The sequence below is a fragment of the Musca autumnalis genome, unplaced genomic scaffold (assembly GCF_047663935.1).
Source record: "Musca autumnalis isolate F117 unplaced genomic scaffold, ASM4766393v1 scaffold_1, whole genome shotgun sequence".
Taxonomy (NCBI): Eukaryota; Metazoa; Arthropoda; class Insecta; order Diptera; family Muscidae; genus Musca; species Musca autumnalis.
Genome location: NW_027411644.1, coordinates 113,099,125 through 113,123,109, shown reverse-complemented (window position 1 = coordinate 113,123,109; position 23,985 = coordinate 113,099,125). Strand labels below are relative to the sequence as shown.

Below are 23,985 nucleotides of genomic sequence, written 5' to 3'. Positions count from 1 at the left end.
GGTGTTGAGTAGTGTGATACCTCTCCAGTTGTCACATTCAGATAGGTCATTTTTCTTGGGCAGCTTAATTATAAGGCCTTTGTTCCACGAGTTGGGTAGTTGCTCGTTTATCCATGCGTTTCGAATATGGGGATATAACATATCTGCTGAAGTTGCTGGATTAGCTTGTAGGAGTTCTGGTGGGATTCCATCTTCACCTGGTGCCTTGTTTCTTTTCAGTCTTAAAATGGCTTGTTTTATTTCGTTCGGATTTGGTGTTTCTGTGGATATTGAATTGTTTATGTGGTGCTCCATTAACGGTTCTGGGTTCGATAGATTATCTTCGTTTACGTTGCTTATAAACTCAAAGTGTTGTTTCCATCGGTGCGTTTGTTCCTCAACTTGGGTAATGGGTTGGCCGTTTTTATCTTTCACAATGTGATCACGATTTCTATTTTGATTACTTAGTCGCCCGATAAGTTTATGCAATTCCCTCATGTTGTTTGCTCCTGCAGCAGCTTCTGCATCATTGGCTATATTTTTAAAATAATTTCTTTTATCTTTTCTGGCAGATTTTTTCACAAATTTGGCTACAGTTTTGTATCTTTGTAACCCTTCATCACTGTCAAGTTTGCGCTTTTTCCATTCATTTCTTTCCTGTATAAGTGTCCACGTATCTTCTGATATCCATGCTTTTCGATTTTCCTTTTGTTTATAACCGATTATGTCTCTTCCGATATCCTGTAGTGTTTTGCATGTGTCTTCCCATGATGTTCTTTCTACGCTTGATTGCGAATATTCTAAGATCTTTTGATCAACTAATCTTCTCTTTGTTTCATCTCTGAGTGATTGGAGATCCAGGCGCCTGATGCCTTCTGTTGAGCCAGCTTGGTGTATTTTCTTTAATTTGATTCTTATTGTTGCTACTAACAGCTCGTGATCGCTGTCCATATCGGCACTTCTTTTGGTGCGCACGTCTTCCAAGCTTCCTCTCCATTTTCGTCGAATACACATATGGTCTATTTGGTTATGCGTATTCCCGTTAGGTGATGTCCAGGTATATTTGTGGATTGTCTTATGTGGAAATATTGATCCACCAATGACTAAATCAAAAGTCTGACACGTTTCAATGAAACGATCTCCATTGCTATTTTTTGAACCCATTCCATGTTTACCCATTATGTGTGAAAGGTTGTGGTTATCAGTGCCAATTTTTGCGTTGAAATCCCCTGTTAGCATCATTATGTCGCGGTTTGGTGTTTTGCGTAGGGTTGCATATAGTTGCTCATAGAACTCGTCTTTTTCTATATCCTCTGTGTCCTCTGTGGGGGCATAACATTGTATGATAGTTAGATATTTTTTGATACTGGTATAGAACCGCGCTGTTATGATTCTGTCCGATACAGGATTCCATTCAGCAAGTGTCTTCCGTAGGTGTTTTGAAATTATGAATCCCACTCCGCTTTCCGCTCTTTTGTCTTTTCCACTATACAGCACAATATTTCCATTTCCTGATATGAGATCACTTTTTCCACACCATCTCATTTCGCTTATACCCAGAATGTCGATGTTAAATTTTTTGATTTGGGCCTCTAGCTGAGCGAGCCTTGACGTTTCTCGTAGCGTCCTGACGTTCCATTGTCCTATTCGTAGCCGTGTTCGTATTCCAATATTCGTCATCAGGTTGGGATTATCATTTTCTCTTGTAGTTGTTTCGTTAATCGTTGAGTTTCAGATAAGTGGGTGATCGGCCCTCTGTATCCTATGATGGTGTTGGGGCTGCCAACTAAAGACACCATCCCGCCTTTAAGGTAAACACATTTGTATAGCGAATCGCTTGATCCAAAACAGACATCCGCTTTTCGCTGTACAATCGCCGCTTATTAGTTTTCTGTGCGCCGATTGTTCCTCGATGATTGCCGTACCGGTTGACTCAACCTCCGCCATCCAAAGATATTAAGGAGCCAGCTGCCACTCCTTAAGCTAGATTTTGGTCACCCCCAGGTATTTTATTTCCCTGGTACTCCACCTTTCGGCCAGAGCGTCCCCAATTCGCCAATGGGAGGGTCCCGATGGAGGATCTAGCTAACCCCACACGGGTGACCAAATATTTACCTCCGCCATCCAAAGATATTAAGGAGCCAGCTGCCACTCCTTAAGCTAGATTTTGGTCACCCCCAGGTATTTTATTTCCCTGGTACTCCACCTTTCGGCCAGAGCGTCCCCAATTCGCCAATGGGAGGGTCCCGATGGAGGATCTAGCTAACCCCACACGGGTGACCAGATATTTACCTTGAGACAAATCCTGGAAAAGACCCAAGAAATGCAGATCGACACCTTTCATCTTTTCGTCGATTATAAAGCAGCATTCGACAGCCCTATACGTTCAAAGGTGTTCCAAGCCATGTCTGATTTTGGTATTCCTGCAAAGCTCATTCGGCTTTGTAGAATGACATTAACTGAAACGAGATCCTCAGTTAAAATAGGAAAGAACCTCTCCGAAGAGTTTATTACCAAAAGAGGTTTCAGACAAGGAGACGGCCTGTCGTGTGATCTATTTAACATCCTGCTGGAAAAGGTCATACGAGACGCGAAGGTCAAAAGAAATGGAACGATATACACGAACAGCCATATGTTACTGGCTTATGCCGACGACATTGACATCATGGGTCGATCGGTAAAGGAAGTACCTGACACCTTTACAAAAGTCGAAAGAGAATCTGCTAAAGTTGGTCTGGCAGTAAACGGCCAAGTTGATGGTATCGACGCGTAATATTACCACAAACCCCGCACCATTTATGAATGTTGGTACCTACAATTTTGAGGTAGTAAAGGACTTAGTCTACCTCGGCACCGCCATAAACACAACAAATAACATCAGTTGTGAAATACGAAGAAGAATAGTGTTGGCTAACAGATGCTACTTTGGGCTGGGTAAGCAGTTTAGGAATAAATCCACCTCTCTTCAAACAAAAGTAACACTTTACAAAACACTGATACTACCCGTGCTAATGTATGGTTCCGAAGCATGGGTACTTGCTCAAGCAGATAAGGCAGTGCTTGGTGTGTTCGAGAGAAAAATTCTTCCAAAGATCTACGAGCCAATCTGTGTTGACGGCGAATATCGGCGTCGTATGAACAACGAGCTGTACCAACTATACTATGACATCAATGTAGTTGAACAAATCGAGATACAACGATTGCGATGGCTAGGCCATGTTATAAGAATGAGTGATGATGAACCCGCTAAAAAGGCGTATAAATACGGGCCGCATGGAGGTTCTCGCAGATCTGGAAGGCCAGAGCTTCGTTGGAGCGAACAAGTGAAACGAGATATCAGTAAGCTACATATCCCAGATTGGGAAAATACAGCAGCAAACAGAGTGGATTGGAGATTTTTTCTTAGTTCGGCTTATGGAACAAATGTTCTGTAAAAGGCCAGCTAAGTAAGTAAGTAAGTAAATAGCCATTTAAAGGCTGAGGATGTTAACCTAACCAGTTAACGAAACGATCGTCGCATAGCGGTCGATGTGTGTGTAGGACTTCGCTAGATATCAATTTTTCAATGTAATCCTTCTTAGGCCATATATCTCAATTAATTAAATTAAGTAAATTTTTTAGACTCAAAGAATACTAAATACCAAATTTCTGATATTTTAGTAAGATAATGTGGTTAAAACCTACAAAATACAGTAAATCAAGAGGTACGCTTCTATGGGGGATATAGGAAGACGTTGACCTTTAGTGATAATTCTTTTCTGGAACATTTTATACTCCATGAAAGACTAAATAACATATTTCAGTCATTTTGGTGGGATATTGACGTCACATCTTTCACAAATACGAAAATCGGGAGGTACCATTCTATGGGGGCTTTATGGAAACGTGAACCTATACCGACGAAATTGAGTCGGAAAGGGTTTACTTCCTATGTAGACTAAATACCAAGTCTCAGCCATTTCGGTGGGTTGTTGTGGCCACAACCTCCAAAATACCGAAAATCGGGAGGTACCGTTCTTAGCGCCAAATGAAGGAGTGGACCTATACCGACAAATTTCATATGGAAAGTTTTATACCTCAAATGAGAACTTAATACCAAATTTCATCCCTTTAGAAGGGATATTAAGGCCACAACCTTCAAAATACCGAAATTCGGGAGGTACCGTTCTATGGTGGCTATATGAAGGCGTGGACCCACACCAAAAAAATTCTGGGAGAGTGGGATATTTTATACCCCCAACGAAGGCTAATTACCAAAAATCAGCCATTTCGGTGTGATAATGAAGCTAACACCTTCAAAATACCGAAAATCGGGTGGTACCTTTCTATGGGGGCTGTAATAAGGCGTGGACGTGTACCAACATATTTCTGGGTGAAGTTTTAAACCCCCCAACGAATACTAAATACCGAATTTCAGCCACTTTGGATGAATATAGAGGCCACAACCTTCAAAATACCGAAAATCGGGAGGTTCTATGGGGGCTATATGAAGGCGTGGACCTATATCGAAATTTTTAGAGGGGAATGTTAATACCCCCAACGAAGACTAAATACCAAGTTTCAGTCATTTTAATGGATTATGGTGGCCATAACCTTCAAAAACCGAAAATCGGGAGGTGCCGTTCTATAGAGGCTAAATTAAGGCGTGGACCTGTACCGAAAAATTTCTGGAGGAAAGTTTCGTACCCCCAACGTAGACTAAATACCAAATTTCAGCCATTTCGAAGGAATATTGAGGCCACAACCTTCAAAATACCGAAGATCGGGAGGTACCGTTCTATGAGGGCTATATGAAGGCGTGGACCCATACCACCAAAATTCTGCGGGAAAATTTTATACCCCCAACTAAGGCTAAGTACCAAATTTCAGCTATTTCGGTGTGATAATGAAGCTAAAACCTTCAAAATACCGAAAATCGGGTGGTACCGATCTATGGGGGCTACATCAAAACGTGGACCGATATAGCCCATTTGCAATACCAAACATCCTACGAGTAATAGAAACTTCTATACCAAATTACAAAGCTCTATCTTAAAAATAGCGAGCTGTATCTTGATTTCAACAGACAGGCGGACGCACGGACGGAAAGACGGTAATTCGTTAAAATAAACTCGTTGCCTAAAGATTGTATTATTGGCATTTCTTTTCAACAGACAAAATTCGAATTAATTTGACAACTAGTAAAAACAATTCGATGAAATTGTGGTTGACATAAACATTTTAATATTGTTCTAAAGTAAGGAAAAATATATTTTAGTATGTAAATAGTTGTAAGATAGTGTAATATGCTGTATTTATGTAGATCTAATCGTAAGTTAACAAACACTCAATTGTGACTACTCTCTCTTGAGCGTAGGTAAAGATGAACGGTTGTGTGTGTTTGGTTTACGTGTAGCTAACCATCCCAAAACAAGAGCAAATGGAACGAAGGAGACAGTTTGATTTTGACTACCAAACACACCGTACATCGTTACGCACGCTCAAGTGTTAATAAGAAAAGAATTAATAAATAATAAGAACAACAAGCCAAGGTGTTTATTGGAATTCATTTAGTCGCCGTCCTACATTTTCAGAAGTGGTTTTTTTTCGCGCTTATAAACACATTACCTTGCAACGCTGTTGTTTTCTTTTCGCTAACAAATAAAATAAATAAAGTCAGTGAAAAATGGCTGCGAATAAAGTGGAGGATCAACTGCTGTGTGACGTCACCACATTAGACAATGTTACAGATGGAGAAAATAAAAGTACAGACAATGTCACGTTGCGGTCAAAGAAAATTATTATGCCGTTGCTAGTGGATAGCGAAGAAGAACAAAATGCAGTCTCCGAAATAACGAACAAGGTACAGTCAGTGCAAGTGACACAAAAAGAATCGAAATTTATGGAACAAAAAGAAATTCAGAAATCAACCGGTTTTGATGCTTGCAAAAAAGAAAAGATGAAGACACCAACAAAAATTACCGACACCATATTATGTGAAACAAATCAGTTACCGAAACAACAAAACAACCAGACAAACGAAATGCAGACAAAGTTAAAAATTACAGATGGTACCTTCGGTGAAATAAAATTACCGCTGCAACAAAAACATACAGAGAAGAGTACAGCAACAGAAGTAAAAGAAAGAGAGCTGGAGTTGTTGCGAAAAGAAAACGAATTATTAAAGAAGGAGAAAGAATTGTTGGAGAGAGAGAACAATTTGCTGAAACTGTTCTCAGGTAACAACAACAGTGCACAGCCAACAGACAGTGGCGTTTCTTTGTCTCTGATTAGCAACTTCTTGCCAGAGTTCGACGGTAACACCGACGCAGAGTTTTGGGTAACGCAGCTGAGAGATTTGCAGCAGACGTACAAGTTAACCGATGAAATGTTACGAGCGCTGTTTGCGAAGAAGCTAGTGGGCAAACCATTAACATGGCTACACACTCGCCGCAATACTCTTACAGAGACAGTGACTGAAATGTTTCAGCAATTTTGTTTGGTGTTCGGTTCCAATGAAAGCAAGTTGGAGTTGCGTAGAAAGTTCGAACGTCGACTTTGGAAGTCCGACGAACAATTCAATGATTACTGCAATGATAAAGTCCGTTTGGCGAGCAAACTAAAATTAGATGAAGACGAATTGTTGGAGTATGTCATCGAGGGCATACCAAATGTTCAGCTACGACGACAAACAATGTTGCAGCAATACAAGAGCGTGGCGGAGTTGTGCAAAGCGTTGGCAGTAATTACATTGCCTAAGTCGAGTGGCGGTGGCCGCGCTACTTCATCCACCAAGTTAGACGTCCGCTGTTACAATTGTAACAGCCTAGGCCATTATGCAGCTGACTGCGGTAAACCAAGACGACAGCCAGGAACATGTTATGCTTGCGGTAGCAGCGACCACACAGTGTCTGGCTGCGAACAAAATAAGAAGAAAATTATGACAAAACTAGAGAACCCTTATGTAAGATATTTTACCTATGCATTTAATTTTAGAAATAATTTTAATCTTTATTTAGAAAGCCTAATAGACTCGGGTAGCTCAGTAAGCTTAATTAGAGAGGACGCATTGCCGCCTGGAACAAAAATTTTCCCTATTCAAAATACATTTTTTTATGGTTTAAACTTTTCTTTATTAAAAACAATTGGATGTTGCTTTTCGTTTTTGAAATTATCAAATAAATGCTTTAAACTTAAAATGATTGTGGTAGATAAACTTTCTATGAAATACTCAGTATTGTTGGGAAGGGATTTTTTGGAGCATACCAATAGCAAATTACTCTTGTTCGGTGGTGAAATTGATACAGAACCCCAACAACTTAACTCAAACAAATTAAAGCTAGATAACAAACTGATAGTTAGTACATCAAAACAGATTATGGACAAATTGGAGTTGGGAAATAAATTGATACCTACAGAATCAAAGAAAATTATGAACAGGTCGGAACAAAAAAATATTACAGACAATTTGGAGCTTAGTAATAAAACCACAGCCGTCGATTCAAACTATGATCAGGATTGTGTTGCGTTTGAAAACGATATACTGGCAATAGATGTCTCTTCAAATTTTACAGAATACAATTTAAAAGTGGGCGATACAGTGGACCATAACATTTTGAAACAATTTTATGCTTTGTTTAAAGAAACTTATGTAGACATGACACCCCCCCTGTTACCAGAGGTACGCCATGAAATGAAGTTAACATTAGAAAACGCAAAACCTTTCAATTGCCCACCGAGGCGACTCTCTTATTCCGAGAAACAGGAATTGCAGAAAATTTTAGATGATTATCTGGAAAAGGGCACAATAAGGTGCAGTGAATCTGAATTTGCTTCACCCATAGTATTAGTCAGAAAAAAAACAGGAGAATTGCGAATGTGCGTAGACTTCAGGAAATTAAATAAGGTTACTGTTAAACATAATTACCCAATTCCGTTGATCGATGATCTCTTAGAAAGTTTAGCAAACAAAAAAGTGTTCACTAAATTGGATCTCAAAAATGGTTTTCATCACGTTTTTATGAGTGATGATTCCATTAAATATACATCGTTCATTACGCCTCTAGGACAATTTGAGTTCGTGCGTATGCCCTTCGGATTAAAAAATGCCCCATCAGTTTTCCAAATGTTTATAAACAGTGTCTTCAAAGACCTAATTAGAACGGGAGATGTAATAATATATTTGGATGATATTATGATTGCGACGATTGACTTCCAACAACATTTAGAAATATTAAGAAAAGTTATGTTGCGATTAGTACAAAACAAATTAGAGCTTCGTTTAGATAAGTGCGAGTTTATGCAAGACAAAATAAAGTACTTAGGTTATACGATTGATCACTTAGGAATACGAGCCGATGACAAAGGCTTAGAGGCAATACAAAATTTCCCTGTACCAGACAAAGTAAGGTCCGTACAAAGTTTTCTTGGTCTTTGTTCCTACTTTAGACGTTTCATCAAAGACTTTTCAATTCTCGCTAAACCACTCTATGACTTAACCAGAAAAGACAAAAAGTTCACTTTCGGAAAACTTGAGCTCGAAACATTCGAATTGTTGAAGAGTAAACTTTTAGAATCGCCAGTTTTAACTCTTTATGACCCTGCCGCAGAAACAGAATTACATTGCGATGCTAGCGCATTAGGTTTCGGTGCTATACTTATGCAAAAGAAACAGGACAATAGATGGCATCCTGTATTTTACTTCTCCAAAAGAGCATCAGAGGCTGAGTCCAAATTTCACAGCTATGAGTTGGAAACTTTAGCTATAGTTTATGCACTTCGTAGATTTCGGGTTTACTTGTTCGGTAAAACGTTTAAAATAATTACCGATTGCAACTCGTTAACCTTGACACTTAACAAGAGGGAACTGAACCCTAGGATTGCCAGGTGGGCCTTAGAACTACAAAATTATGATTATACAGTACAACACAGAGAAGGACGAAGAATGCAACATGTAGATGCGTTAAGCAGGTCGCTAGACATTTTAATTGTAGATACCAATACTTTTGAAGAAAATCTGATTATTGCTCAAAATAAAGATACCGACATCGTTAAGCTAAAAGAAAAGTTACAGACAACAAATCACAAATATTATGAAATGAGAAATGGTGTACTGTACAGAAAACTTAAAACCGGAAAATTACTTTTTGTCGTCCCTGTTCAAATGGAATCCCATGTCCTCTTTAGGTACCACGATGAAATGGGACACATCGGAATTAACAAAGTTATAGAGTTGATTAATAAGACTTACTGGTTTCCTCACATTAATAACAAGGTTAAAGAGCACGTCCAAAACTGCTTGAAGTGCATAGTTTTTTCTCCTAAAAGCGGACCTATTGAAGGATTTTTACACAACATTCCGAAACCCACGAAACCTTTCGAAATGATACACATAGATCATTACGGACCCGTAGATAGAGACAATTCTAAAAAACATATATTTGTGGTTATTGATGCTTGCTCTAAGTTCGTCAAGCTATATCCTACTAAAACTACCGCCACCAAAGAGGTCATAAATGCATTACAGGAATACTTCCGATATTACAGCCGATCGCGATATATTGTTTCCGACAGAGGGTCTTGTTTTACTTCTAATGACTTCAAAACGTTTATAGAAGAAAATAACATCCAACACATTAAAATAGCCACCTTTTCCCCACAAGCAAATGGTCAAGTAGAACGGGTAAACAGAAGTTTAGGTCCAATGATTGCTAAACTCATAGACACAGAAACTAATATTACATGGGTAAAAACATTAGAAACAGTAGAGTTTGCGTTAAACAATTCCCGCCACAGAATGATTAACGAACATCCAAGCGTAATGTTATTCGGTGTAAACCAAAAAGGGAAAATTCCAGACCAGATTAGAGAACATATTATGAACGAAGATGTTAGAGATTTGAATTTAATAAGACAACATGCAGATGACAGACAACGTGCCGCACAACAATACAATAAAAATTATACAGACCCTAAAAGAAAACCACCAATACTGTACAAACGAGGTGATTATGTCGTAATAAAAAATATCGATGCTACCATAGGGACGTCTAAAAAATTTATGCCAAAATTTAAAGGCCCGTTTGTGATAACAGAAGTGTTAGAAAATGATCGTTATATTTTACAAGATGTAGAAGGTTTTCAACAGAGTAGAATACCCTACAAAGGGGTTTGGGCAGCACACAACATGAAACATTGGCATAAAGACCACAGTGAGATAGACCAAAATAATTCGCAAAATTCACAACAAGCTGAGTTAGCCTCAAGCCAAGATTTAGATTTCCATTCAGATCCACAAACTAACGACAATGTTCCAGAAGGCAATTGTGTCGGAAAGAATCAGGAGATCTTTGTCGTCAGGAAGGCCGAGATTTAGTATGTAAATAGTTGTAAGATAGTGTAATATGCTGTATTTATGTAGATCTAATCGTAAGTTAACAAACACTCAATTGTGACTACTCTCTCTTGAGCGTAGGTAAAGATGAACGGTTGTGTGTGTTTGGTTTACGTGTAGCTAACCATCCCAAAACAAGAGCAAATGGAACGAAGGAGACAGTTTGATTTTGACTACCAAACACACCGTACATCGTTACGCACGCTCAAGTGTTAATAAGAAAAGAATTAATAAATAATAAGAACAACAAGCCAAGGTGTTTATTGGAATTCATTTAGTCGCCGTCCTACAATATTAATAGCAATAAGGTAATCATCTGAAAAAGTAATAGAAATAAAAACTTATTTTTTTCTTTTATTACAAGACGGTAATAATAATTGGCGCAGTCGGTAGGATCCGCAATATATGTATCGTAAATATATACGTTTTAACGTTTAATTGCGGATTTCGCGAGTGAACATAAGAGGTAGTTGAAAGGTTCCCTAGTTCCAAAGGACCTTAAAGAAAAGATCCTCTCGAACATTTTAAGGGATGCAGAAGACCCTTTAGTAAAAAAAGGGAACTCATCGTAAACTTTTTGTTTTGAAAAGGGAACTCATCGTAAACTTTTTGTTTTGAAAAGGGAACTCATCGTGAACTCTTTTTTAAAGGATGCTGAAGATCCTCGAATAAAAAAATATATAAATAAAAGTTTCCTAAAGGACCTTTAAGAAATATCCTCTTAAGAATTTTTTTTTAAAGGATGTAGAGGATCCTCGAATATATATGTATATATATGTGTTTCCTAAAGGACCTTAAATAAAGATCCTCTTGAACATTTTTTTTTAAAAAAGGATGCAGAAGATCCTTAAATAAAAAACTATATATACGTACGTGTTTTCTAAAGGAACTTAAAGAAAGATTCTTGTGAACTTTTTTTTTTGATACAGAAGATTCTCGAATAAAAATATATACAAATACGTGTTTCCTAAAGGACCTTAAAGAAAGATCCTCTTGAACATTTTTTTTGGATGCAGAATATCCTCTAATAAAGATATATACGTGTTTCCAAAGGATTTTTAAGAAAATATCCTCTCGAACATTTTAACAAGGATATAGAAATCCTTTAATAAAAAACCCTTCTTGCATTAAAGAACTCAGTCAGTACAAAACAAAACTCCAATACACCTGACCTGTGAACGTGCGAAAAGACAAAATACAAGAAAAATTCTATAAAACAACTAGTTTTGTGATTTAAAGAAGATCCAAAATAACCTGTGAAGCAATCTCAACTTGAAGATACCACTGTTTCAAAACTCCAACTAAAACCGGAAAACTAAGAAGACCATTGCAACGCCAAGAAGTACTCCAGCAAAATCCATGTGATTCTATTATTTTCTGTGACCGTAGCACCTCAAATTATCGACATCCAAGACCTAACAAACAACAATGGATATATACCTATTAAGACGGAAGAAATAAAAGAAATTGAGCACTACAACAAAATAATTCACGTCATCAATACGACCATCTACACACAAACTTTAGATCTAATACTGCAAAATATACATTCCTTGAACACGACTACTACTGAAACAAAAACCCTACTGGATACAACAAACAAAAGTTTTATTTTACTAAAGAACAAAATAGAAGATCTTAATGCACATTTCAGATCAAAACGCTGTTTAATAAACATACTCGGCACGGGTCTGAATTTGATAGCTGGATCAATGGTCAATGACGAAGAAATAAAAATTAACAACTCCCTGAAGTCAATGTATACAAATCAGGAGACTAGAATGGACAATTTGACTTACATCAATAATTTTATATACGACCAAATACAAAACATTACCTACCCGTCACATAATTCAAAAACAAGTTTTAATAGAAAAATACCTCAACAAATTTAAAAACAACATACAAAATAAAATTGCTATAATAGAAGACGAAATATCATTCATAACTCAAATCTACCAAATAAACAACGACATCTCACTCTTAAAATACCACATAGACAATATCGGACAAATAATATTCTCAAGTAAATTTGGCAACGTTCCTTTAAATATTTTAACAGAAACTGAACTGGACTTTATAAATGACTTTGACAGCTATACAGACATAAAGGTTGCAGACGCTATTGACAATACTAATATTATAATTATTTTACTAATTCCAAATTAGTGGGATAATATCCTATCAAAAGTTGTATTTACACATATTCCAAACAATCATAATAAATCAATAGTTTTAAATAGAAATTAAGTTCTAATAGATACCAACAGCAATATTTTCGATATAAACATAAAAAATAATATGCAAAAGAATTTAGTAAAAATAAATGACACATGTTTGAATAACATCATAAATTTTAGAGAAGCATATTGCAATATGGAACAACAAAACACACCGCTGTCACCGAAATTGTAGCCGGTATCATAATATTCCCAAATTATTTCAAAAGCATAACACTTAACTGTAATAAAAATAACATAAGTATGACAGGAACTTTCATGGTAAAATTTAAAAATTGTGAAATCATAACTTTGAACAAGACGTACCATAACATTAAAATCAGAATACACGACAAATTTATACTACCAAACATTATAAATAAAGTAATAAAAACCAAATCAAATGCCATTAGAATCATTATACCATAAATTAGAATCATTATACCTAAAAAAACTAAAACATGAAGAAACTATTCAATCAATTATATACCACAACATAACTTCGAACGCAATTCGCATATCTAAAGATTGCATTATTGGCATTTCTTCTTAACAGACAAAATTGTAATTAATTTGGCAACTTGTAAAAACAATTAGATCAAACTGTGGTTGACATAAACATTTTAATATTGGTCTAAGCTAAGGAAAAAATATATTAATAGCAAATAAAATTAATGTAAAAATCAGTCTTACGATAGATTCAAAAGTGAACTCGTGAATAAGGTATTCATCTGAAAGAGTAATAAAAATAAAAACTTATTTTTTTTCTTTTACTACAAGACGGTGTACCTGAAGGAGTGGACCGATAGAGTCCATATGGGTATCTCTTCTTTGTATATTAGAAATTTCACGATGTGCAAAGTATGGATGAAATCGGTAAATCAATTCGAGAGTTATCATGCGCATAATTTTTGCGAAAAATTTGGAACTTTTGTGGGGGAGATACCCGAGGGAGTGGACCGATATAAAAATATTACGAAAGCCAAATTTTCGTTCGAGAGTTATCTTGCGCTCCAGCCAGCCAGACAGACAGATGTATATTGCTAAATCGACTCCAAATTGTCTGAAACGGATTTCGTCCAAACATTCTTGGGGTCTAAAACCATTATTTCGATGAGGCATATTTTGCCCGTATGAAAGTGTATATTGGGGTTTTAACTTTTTTGCAGTTTTTGCAAATATGAAATGAAAAATATGAACATGAAAAACTACTATGAAATACGGTGTCATTTTTTCTCTGCCGTAATGCATTATTTAATTTTATTTTTTATAATGACATATACGCTTTTCGTAAAAACTTATTAATAGTTTTAATCTAATTTAAAATTAATATCAAACCATTCTGGACCAGTTTGTTATGAAATCGCGACATTTCAGAGCATTTAATGCCCCTTTGACAATACATATTGCAATTTTTGGTTTCTCTTTCTAAACTCGTGAATTTTATGTTTGTATTTATTGTACCTATCGGATAAGAGAATATGTGGTCATTTGCAACGAATTAGCGAAAGTTACAGACGGCTTTTAATGACTTTGGCTGTGAGAATCATTTTTGTTTTCTATAAATATTTGTTCAAACAAAGCAAATTTAAATTTTTAAACCGGATAGCAATTGCTGTTAATGCTACATTTTTTCCATATTATTTATCTTATATTAAATATAATTTAAATATGAATAAATAAATAAATTTTTAAATAAGAAAAATATCAAATCGGCTGTAGTAATCGCAGTCGGTGCGAAAACTGTTTTCACCGAATCGACTTAAAGAGTGCGTTTTCGTTATCAGTACAATTTTCCCCACATGCTACTGCGAAGGTATTTTTTTTTTTGGTTATAACCCAAGTGTATATACGCTCGTTAGCATAAAAGCTGAGGGTATAAAATATGCCCAAAAATACCTCTGGAATAATGAATAGAATGGGAAAACAAGAAAATCATATGGGGAAACCCAGATGAGGAAAAACCAAAGGACCTGCTACTAATGTATGTCCAATCGGTTTCGCTCGTTGAGTGTTATCATGCATACTACCCACTTTAGTTGGCACCGGCAGGTTTTGTTTCGAGATATCGTGAATTTAACTTAAGTTTGGACAAAATATTACGATACCCAAATCGGTTGATCCGTTTGAGAGTTGAAGTGCGCAACCAGCCAGACAGACACACAGATGGACGGATATGGCTAAATCAACTTCAATTCGTCTGAAACGGATTTCGTCCACACATACCTGGAGTCTAAAACCATTATTTCGACGAGGCACAATTTCGGTGTATATACCCTCTTTAGCCTAAAAGGTAAGGGTATAATTAACATTTGTAGACTGACAGGCATTCTTACATGACATCTAAGGCAAGAGTCGCACTTCCACAAAAGAGTTTGTGCAGAGAGTAATGAATGCAGAGCATGCTGAGAGGACGACGAAACGGTGGAACACTGTGTCTGTTATTTCCAAGCCTTCGCGACCCTAAGAACCCAACTCCAGAGAAACCACACAATACAAGAACTCAACCACATTAGGGCAAACGAGTTCAAAACAAGTAAAAAAGCGTTACGTTCGGCCAATCCGAAGTTTATACCCTCCACCATGAAATACATGACGGTGCGCCTAAACTAACTTTAAATGATAGGTACTTTCTCCTGGGAAGTTTTTGGGGATTTTGAACCTACAATATTAATAGATGAGAAAAATAAAAAACGAAATAGGACTAAACAAGTAAAAAAGCGGGCCGGGCCGAACTTTTCATACCCTGCACCATAAAATATTCTGAACTAAAATGGAATAATTAGTTTTCATTCCTGCCCCCAACTTTAAGTGGGTACGTTAAAGTGTCAGATAATGTACATGAAATGCTTCATTCGGGAGGCCCTTTTTATGGTGCCTTTATCTAACTATGTATGTTGACAATTTTTGGTAGGCTAGAAATTGGGAGGTACCGTTATATAGGGGTTATAATAAAACATGGACCTATGTTCATAGTTTTTGATGGGAGCTTTTAATGTCAAATAACTCCTAATTCGGTTAAAAATTGTAGCTAGAATCCTCAAAATACCGAAAATCGGTACATAACATAACATTGAACAAATATTCAGCGTTGTAAAAAACAAATTGCGTTTGAAAGAGAAAAAGTTGGATGATATCGAAGCCGCCCCACAGCCGATATGTCTGAGGAGCCTTTACCGAAGGCGAAACATGCATGTCACAGAGTGGTGGTTGTGTGGGTTCGTATCGTCGGCTTCCCTTTTTCACTCGCATCATTAGGCCATTAAGCTCGTTTCTAACGAAAAATTAATTAAAAAAATTAACAATTTTTGTTGGCTTTTAAATTTCAAATTACAGAAAGTTCGTCCAAAAAATAAAGCTAAAGGAGCCTTTACCGAAGGCGAAACATGCATGTCACAGAGTGGTGGTTGTGTGGGTTCGTATCGTCGGCTTCCCTTTTTCACTCGCATCATTAGGCCATTAAGCTCGTTTCTAACGAAAAATTAATTAAAAAAATTAACAATTTTTGTTGGCTTTTAAATTTCAAATTACAGAAAGTTCGTCCAAAAAATAAAGCTAAGGTACGGAAAATCGGGAGGTTTGTTTTGGGGCTATACCAAAACATGGACCTACGTTTGGTTAAACATTTTAAGTAAAATCCTCAAAGTACCGAAAATCGGGAAGTATCGTTATATTGGGGCTATGTTGAAAATTGTTGATGTAGATGTGTGGTGACCACTACAACCTTCAAATGTCAAATTACAGTTAGTTCGGTTAAAAATTTTAGCTGAAATTGCCAATTACTGAAAATTGGGAGGTACCGTTATATGGGAGCTATATCCGAACATGGACCTATGTTGACAATTTTTTATGGAGAGGTGTTGTGACCACTAAGAACTTCAAATGTCAAATTACTGCTAGTTCGGTTTAATATTGTAGTTAAAATCATCAAATTACTGAAAATCGGGAGGTACTTTTATATGGGAGCTTTATCAATACATCGACCTTTCTTGACAATTTTTGGTGGAGAGTTGTGGTGACCACTAAGAATTTCAAATGTCAAATGTTCAAATTACAGATAATTCGGCTAAAATTTGTAGGTAAAATTCTCAAAATACCGAAAATCCGTTATATGGGGATACCGAAACCCGTTATACCGGGTACCGTTATATGGGGCTATACCAGAACATGTACCTATGTTCATAATTTTTTCGAATATAAGTTTTTTGGTCACTAAGAACCCTAAATATCAAATTATAGCTAATTCGGTCTAGAAATGCGACTTAAATCGTCAAAATACCTGAAATCTGGCGGTAACGTTATATGGGGGCTATACCGAAACGTGGACCTATGTCCACAACTTTTGTTATATAAGTTTATTGACACTTAAAAACCCTAAATGTCAAATTATAGCTAAATCGGTCTGAAAATGTAGCTAAAAACGTCAAAATACCGTAAATCGGGGGGTACCGTTATATGGGGGCTATACCGAAACGTGGACCTATGTCCACAACTTTTGTTATATAAGTTTATTGACACTTAAAAACCCTAAATGTCAAATTATAGCTAAATCGGTCTGAAAATTTAGCTAAAAACGTCAAAATACCGTAAATCGGGGGGTACCGTTATATGGGGGCTATACCAAAACGTGGACCTATGTCCACAAGTTTTGTTATATAAGTTTATTGACACTTAGTAACCCTAAATGTCAAATTATAGCTAAATCGGTCTGAAAATGTAGCTAAAAACGTCAAAACACCGTAAACCGGGGGTTCCGTTATATGGGGGCTATACCAAGACGTGGACCTATGTCCACAAGTTTTGTTATATTAGTTTTTTGACACTTAAGAACCCTAAATGCCAAATTATAGCTAAATCGGTCTGAAAATGTAGCTAAAAACGTCAAAATACCGTAAATCGGGGGTACCGTTATATGGGGGCTATACCAAAACGTGGACCGATATAGCCCATCATCGAACTTGACCTGTCTGCAAACAAAAGACGCATTTTCCCAAAATTTCAGCGTCCTATCTCCATTTTTGTGGATGCTAGAGTGATTACCACAGACGGACGGGCGTGCAAAGATCGACTCAGAATTTTACCCTGATCAAGAATATATATACTTTATAGGGTCGCAAATGAGTATTTCAATGCGTTACAAACGGAAAAACAAACTTAATATACCCTCCATACTATGGTGGAGGCTATAAAAAATGATGTAGAGAATTTTGCTTTAGTCCTATTTCGATAGGACTTGCCGTTTCCAAGCAAAATCCTGAGAACCTAAAAACACATAAAATGTGAATTTTGACCCCAATTTATTTAAAAATCCCACTATCTTTTTTTTTTGTTTTTGGACTTTTGTCATCTATGAACATTGCTGTTTCAGAATCCGCAAAAACTTCCCAGGTGTAAGCGGTTCTCATTTAATGTTAATTAAGGCACACCGTGCATGACATCATTTTATAAGGGGGCGATACAGTCAGTGAATTATCCCAATTTGAACTTCTATATCTCAATAATGGTAAAACCTACGAAAATGTCATGAAGACCTATCTATCGAAAAGCAGAAGGTATCGTTATATGGGGGCTATATCGAATCGTGAACCTATGTTGAAAATTCTTGGTGGAGTGCCTCAAACGTTAAATTACAGGTAGCTCGGCCAAAAAATGTTGCTAAAACTCTCAAAATACCGAAGATCGGGAGGTACCGTTATATGGAGGGTATATCGAAACATAGACCTATTTTGACAATTTTTGGTGGAGATATTTTGTGACCTCTGGGAACCTCAAACGTCAAATTACAGATAGTTCGGTCAAAATATGTTGCTTAAACCCTCAAAATACCGTAAACATGGAGGTATCGTTATATGGAGGCTAAACCAAATTGTGGGCCGATATATCCCAACTTCGAACTTGAGCTGCCTATGAAAAAAGACACCAGGGTGCAAAAATATAGCAATAATAATTCCCTTTTGCGCGTGCCTTCGCTGTTTTTTTGTTTGTTTTGTTATAGTTGAAGATTCAATCATATGATTGCTTGATGCTGGAGTATTCCCCCATTGGCTTAACTTCATCATTACTTTCTTTACAGAGAGTAATGTTTACATAACGCACTGACATCAAGAATTTATCATTCTTTATTTATCAAGAACAGACATACTTTATATACTCACAAATGATTATTTCAATGCGTTACAAACGGAAAAACAAACTTAATATATGGAGGATATACAAATGAGTTTGTCAATAATATGGGAATTTTGGCGCCACACTTCTTGTAAGTCGATAATATCAGCCTTCTACTTTGCAAGTAGTGCATAAACTGAAACTTCTCTGTAAACTGTCCAGAAATTCCATGTACAGATTCACTGATTATAATCCTTAAAACGTTTGCGATGACCGTCAACATTGGACAAAAACTTTTCTTTCGGTGTATTTTTTATAAACAATCAACAACCTGTTCTGTGCCGACTGCAAAATATCTTCCGTTTCATATCATTCATTGTCACGAGTGACATTGTATTCTGCCGTTAGATAAGTGTTTATTTCTTTTCAAATAAACACAATGTAGAAATTGTATTTTAATTGAAATTTCTTGGTAAAATTTTGTTTACGATATACGGCGTGTGGACTGTGGTGCTACAACACAAATCGGATATGACTCATATGAAATTGTATAAATAATATTAAAGTTTATTAAATGAAATGATACAAAATCTATATCCATACATCGGTATATTATTTATTATTGTTGTAGTTGTGTCTTAAATTTATTGTATAGATTAAAAAAAAACATATTATTTAAATGAGTTTCCCTGGAATTGCTATTGACTAAGTCAAGTGTGTAGACAACTGCCCTTTATGTGCGACATAGTGGCATTTACATAGCCGATGAAAAGTATTCAAATGATTGATGATCGATTAAAATGAATTATTTTAATATAATAAGTTAGGAGGAAATTAATTACTCGTGCTGAGACTTACGGGCTAATGTCAGGTGTTTTAATATAAACTCTTTGACGGCAGCTGTGAACACCGAATGATCGATGGGAAGTTCAATCGAAGTTAAGAACCTCAAAATTTGGTGTTAGAAGCGTATTCCAAATCCGCTTTCAATGACAGACGTTTTGTAATAATCACCTACATATCGTCGGTGTCATGCATTTGCAAAAAGTTGCTGATTTGTTCCATAGGTTTTTTCGTGTTCTTGGAAGCTTGCTTCACATGGAAACGTTACATCACATTTTACCAAGCCAACTTTTTGTCAACCAACTTTCTGTGAACCGGAAATTCGGGGGGTTAAATGAAACAGTTGTATGAGAAAGAAATGCATTAGATACCATTTTTATACACTCCACCATAGTATGGCGGGTATATTCAGTTCGTTTTCCCGTTTGTAACGCATTGAAATATATATTTTCGACCCTACATTTGCGATAAGGATAAAATCCTGAGTCTGATATAGCCATGTCCGTCTGTTGTAATTACTCTAGCGTCCACAATAATTGAGCTAGTGCGCTATATTTTTGCACCCGATTGTCTTTTTTCCATAGACAGGGCAAGTTCGAAGATGGACTATATCGGCCCACTTTTTATATAGCCCCAGTGTTGTCCAATTAGACGATTTATTGCCATTATGAAGATTTTTTGGCCCAAAATTTAAAAATGACAATTTGACGATTTTATGGTCTAAAATGAGAATTTTTTGGAAGTTCGAGCTATAAGGGCACAAATAGGGTACCCTATGTATTGGGCAAACGGAAATAGGTAAATTTGGAATGGGAGTAACTGATGGAGGATTAGAAAGATGTACTAAAGGGCTTTTGGAAATTCGAACAGAAGACACGGTGTGCCTTAACCAAATTTAATTGGAAGGTGCTTACACCTGGGAAGTTTTTGCATATTCTGAAACTACAATTCTCATAGATGAGAAATAACAAGAAACAAAAAAAATCGCCGGAGGGATTTTCAAATAAATCGCGATTTAAGTTCACATTTTTAGGGGTTCTTTAAGTTTTCACGATTTTGCTTGGAAACCGCGAGTTCTATGTAAATGGGTCTAAAGAAAATGTTGTAGCAGAGAAAATTCTCCACAAGATTGACCTTTATAATATATTCGTTGGTTTTACCGTTTTTGAGATATAGAAGTTCAAATTGAGACAATGCACTGACTGTACTACCTCCTTATAGAACAATACATGCTCAGAGCGCCTTAACTAACTTTTGATGAAAACCGCTTACACATGGAGAGATTTCTTGGATTCTGAAACAACAATTCTCATAGATAAGAAAAATAAAAAAAAAAACAGAAAAAATCGCAGTAGGTATTTTTAAATTAATCGCGATCGAAATTCACAATTTTAGGGTTTTTTTAGGTTTTTACGACTTTGCTTGGAAACCGCAAGTCGTATTGAAATGAATCTAAAGAAAATGTTGTAGCTGTGAAAATTCTCTACAAGTCTGACCTTTATGATATTTTCGTAGATTTTACCATTTTTGAGATAAAGAGGTTCAGTTCAAATTTTTAGGTTTTTATCTTAAGTCTTCAAGATTTTGCTTGGAAACCGCAAGTCACATCAAAATGTGAATAAAGAAAATGTTGATGCTGTAAAAATTCTCTACAAGATTGGATGATTTATTTTTTCCTAGGTTGTACCATTTTCAAGATATATAAGTTTAATTTGGGAAATTGCAGTAATAACATTGTTTTATAAGGAGGCGATACAGTCAGTGCAATGTCTCAATTTGAACTTCTATATCTCAAAAACGGTAAAACCTACGAAAATTTCATAAAGGTCAATCTTGTGGAGAATTTTCACACCTATAACATTTTTTCAGGCCCATTTAAATAGGACCAGCGGTTTCCAACCAAGGTCGTGAAAACCTAAAGAACCCCTAACAATGTAAACTTAAATCGCGATTTATTTAAAAATCCCTCCGGCGATTTTTTGTTTCTTGATATTTCTCATCTATGAGCATTGTAGTTCCAGAATCTGCAAAAACTTCCCAGGTGTAAGCACCTTCCATTTAAATTTGGTTAAGGCACACCGTGAAGAGTACGAAAGGTACTAAAATTTGGTTCCAATTGTATATTTTGAACGGGTATAGCTAGAATCTGAAATCTAGTGTCGAAATCAAGGTTGGGAAGTGGTGTGTCTTTTTATTTATATGTAATGTGTTTGTTGTTTATATTTAATGTGTCAAAGTAACGACAATTCCCGTTAGTTTTAACGATATTCGACAGAAGTGAAAAATGTAGTCAGTTGTGTTAGAGCTGTTGAAGTGTTTAGTGTTTTTTGTGCATGTTCCACATATTTCATCATTCCCGTGGTGAGTATATTTTCCGTTATTTATGTTATAATTTCCAAAATAATGGTATGTGCATGTTAATCTTTTTAGTATGTATTAAATTATTTTAAATTTTATAAAAAAATAAGATTTGTACATTTAAATCCAAGAATATTCACGTTTCCGTCATTGCCGTGTCGTTATTACGTGCGTATTTTCTAACTACGGTAATAACAAACAAGTAAAAAAGCATTAAGTTCGGCCGGGCCGAACTTTTCATACCCTCCACCATAAAATATTCATTCCTGTCCCCAACTTTAAGTGAGTACGTTAAAATGTCAGATAATGTACATAAAATGCTTCATTCGGGAGGCCCTTATTTATGGTGCCTATATCTAACTGTTGACAATTTTTGGTGGGCTAGAAATTGGGAGGTACTGTTATATAGGGGTTATAATAAAACATGGGCCTATGTTGACAGTTTTTGATGGGAGCCTTTAATGTCAAATAACTCCTAATTCGGTTAAAAAATTTAGCTAGAATCCTCAAAATATCGAAAATCGGTACATAACGTGGGAACTTCAAATGTCATTAACAGCTAGTTCGGAGGTATCTGGGCTATACGAAAATATGAACTTAAATGAACAATTTTTGTTGCAGAATTTTTGTTGACTTTTAAATTTCAAATTACAGAAAGTTCGTCCAAAAAATAAAGCTAAGGTACGAAAAATCGGGAGGTTTGTTTTGGGGCTATACAAAAACATGGACCTACGTTCGGTTAAACATTTTAAGTAAAATCCTCAAAGTACCGAAAATAGGGAAGTATCGTTATATTGGGGCTATGTTGAAAATTGTTGATGCAGATGTGTGGTGACCACTACAACCTTCAAATGTCAAATTACAGTTAGTTCTGTTAAAAATTTTAGCTAAAATTGCCAAATTACTGAAAATTGGGAGGTACCGTTGCATGGGAGCTATATCCGAACATGGACCTATGTTGACAATTTTTGATGGAGAGGTGTTGTGACCACTAAGAACTTCAAATGTCAAATTACTGCTAGTTCGGTTTTATATTGTAGGTAAAATCATCAAATTACTGAAACTCGGGAGGTACCGTTATATGGGGGCTTTCTTGACAATTTTTGGTGGAGAGGTGTGGTGACCACTAAGAATTTCAAATGTTCAAATTACAGATAATTCGGTTCGGTAACGTTATATGGGGGCTATTCCAAAACATGGACCTATGTCCACTAGTTATATAAGTTTATTGACATTTAAGAACCCTATATGTCAATTGATAGCTAAATCGGTCTGAAAATGTAGATAAAAACGTCAAAATGCCGTAAATCGGGGGTACCGTTATATGGGGGCTATACCAAAACTTGGACCTAGGTCCACAACTTTTGTTTTATAAGTTTAGTTACACTTAAGAACCCTAAATGTCAAATTATAGCTATATCGGTCTGAAAATATAGCTAAAAACGTCAAAATGCCGTAAATCGGGGGGTACCGTTATATGGGGGCTATACCAAAACGTGGACCTATGTCCACAAGTTTTGTCACATAAGTTTATAGACATTTAAGAACTTCAAATGTCATATTATAGCTAAATCGGTCTGAAAATGTAGCTAAACCCGTCAAAATACCGTAAATCGGGGGGTACCGTTATATGGGGGCTATACCAATACGTGGACCTATGTCCACAACTTTTGTTATATAAGTTTAATGACTTTTAAGAACCCTAAATGTCAAATTATAGCTAAATCGGTCTGAAAATGTAGCTAAACCCGTCAAAATACCGTAAATCGGGGGGTACCGTTATATGGGGGCTATACCAATACGTGGACCTATGTCCACAACTTTTGTTATATAAGTTTATTGACTTTTAAGAACCCCAAATGTGAAATTATAGCTACATCGGTCTGAAAATGTAGCTAAAAACGTCAAAATACCGCAAATCGGGGGGTACCGTTATATGGGGGCTATACCAAAACGTGGACCTATGTCCACAACTTCTAATCTATAAGTTTATTAACACTAAAGAACCCTAAATGTCAAATTATAGCTACATCGGTCTGATAATGTAGCTAAAAACGTCAAAATACCGTATATCGGGGGTACCGTTATATGGGAGCTATACCAAAA

At 36.2% G+C, this 23,985-nt stretch overlaps 1 protein-coding gene across 1 annotated transcript; it reads left to right on the top strand.

The window, feature by feature from the left end:
- Positions 1–5,441: 5,441 nt before the first annotated feature.
- On the top strand, positions 5,442–7,109 carry LOC141390762 (uncharacterized). The gene is made up of 2 exons (XM_073963723.1): positions 5,442–6,922; positions 6,978–7,109. The coding sequence occupies exons 1-2, from the start codon at positions 5,645–5,647 to the stop codon at positions 6,984–6,986; spliced, it is 1,287 nt and encodes a 428-aa protein (XP_073819824.1). The 5' UTR covers positions 5,442–5,644; the 3' UTR covers positions 6,987–7,109.
- Positions 7,110–23,985: the final 16,876 nt, after the last annotated feature.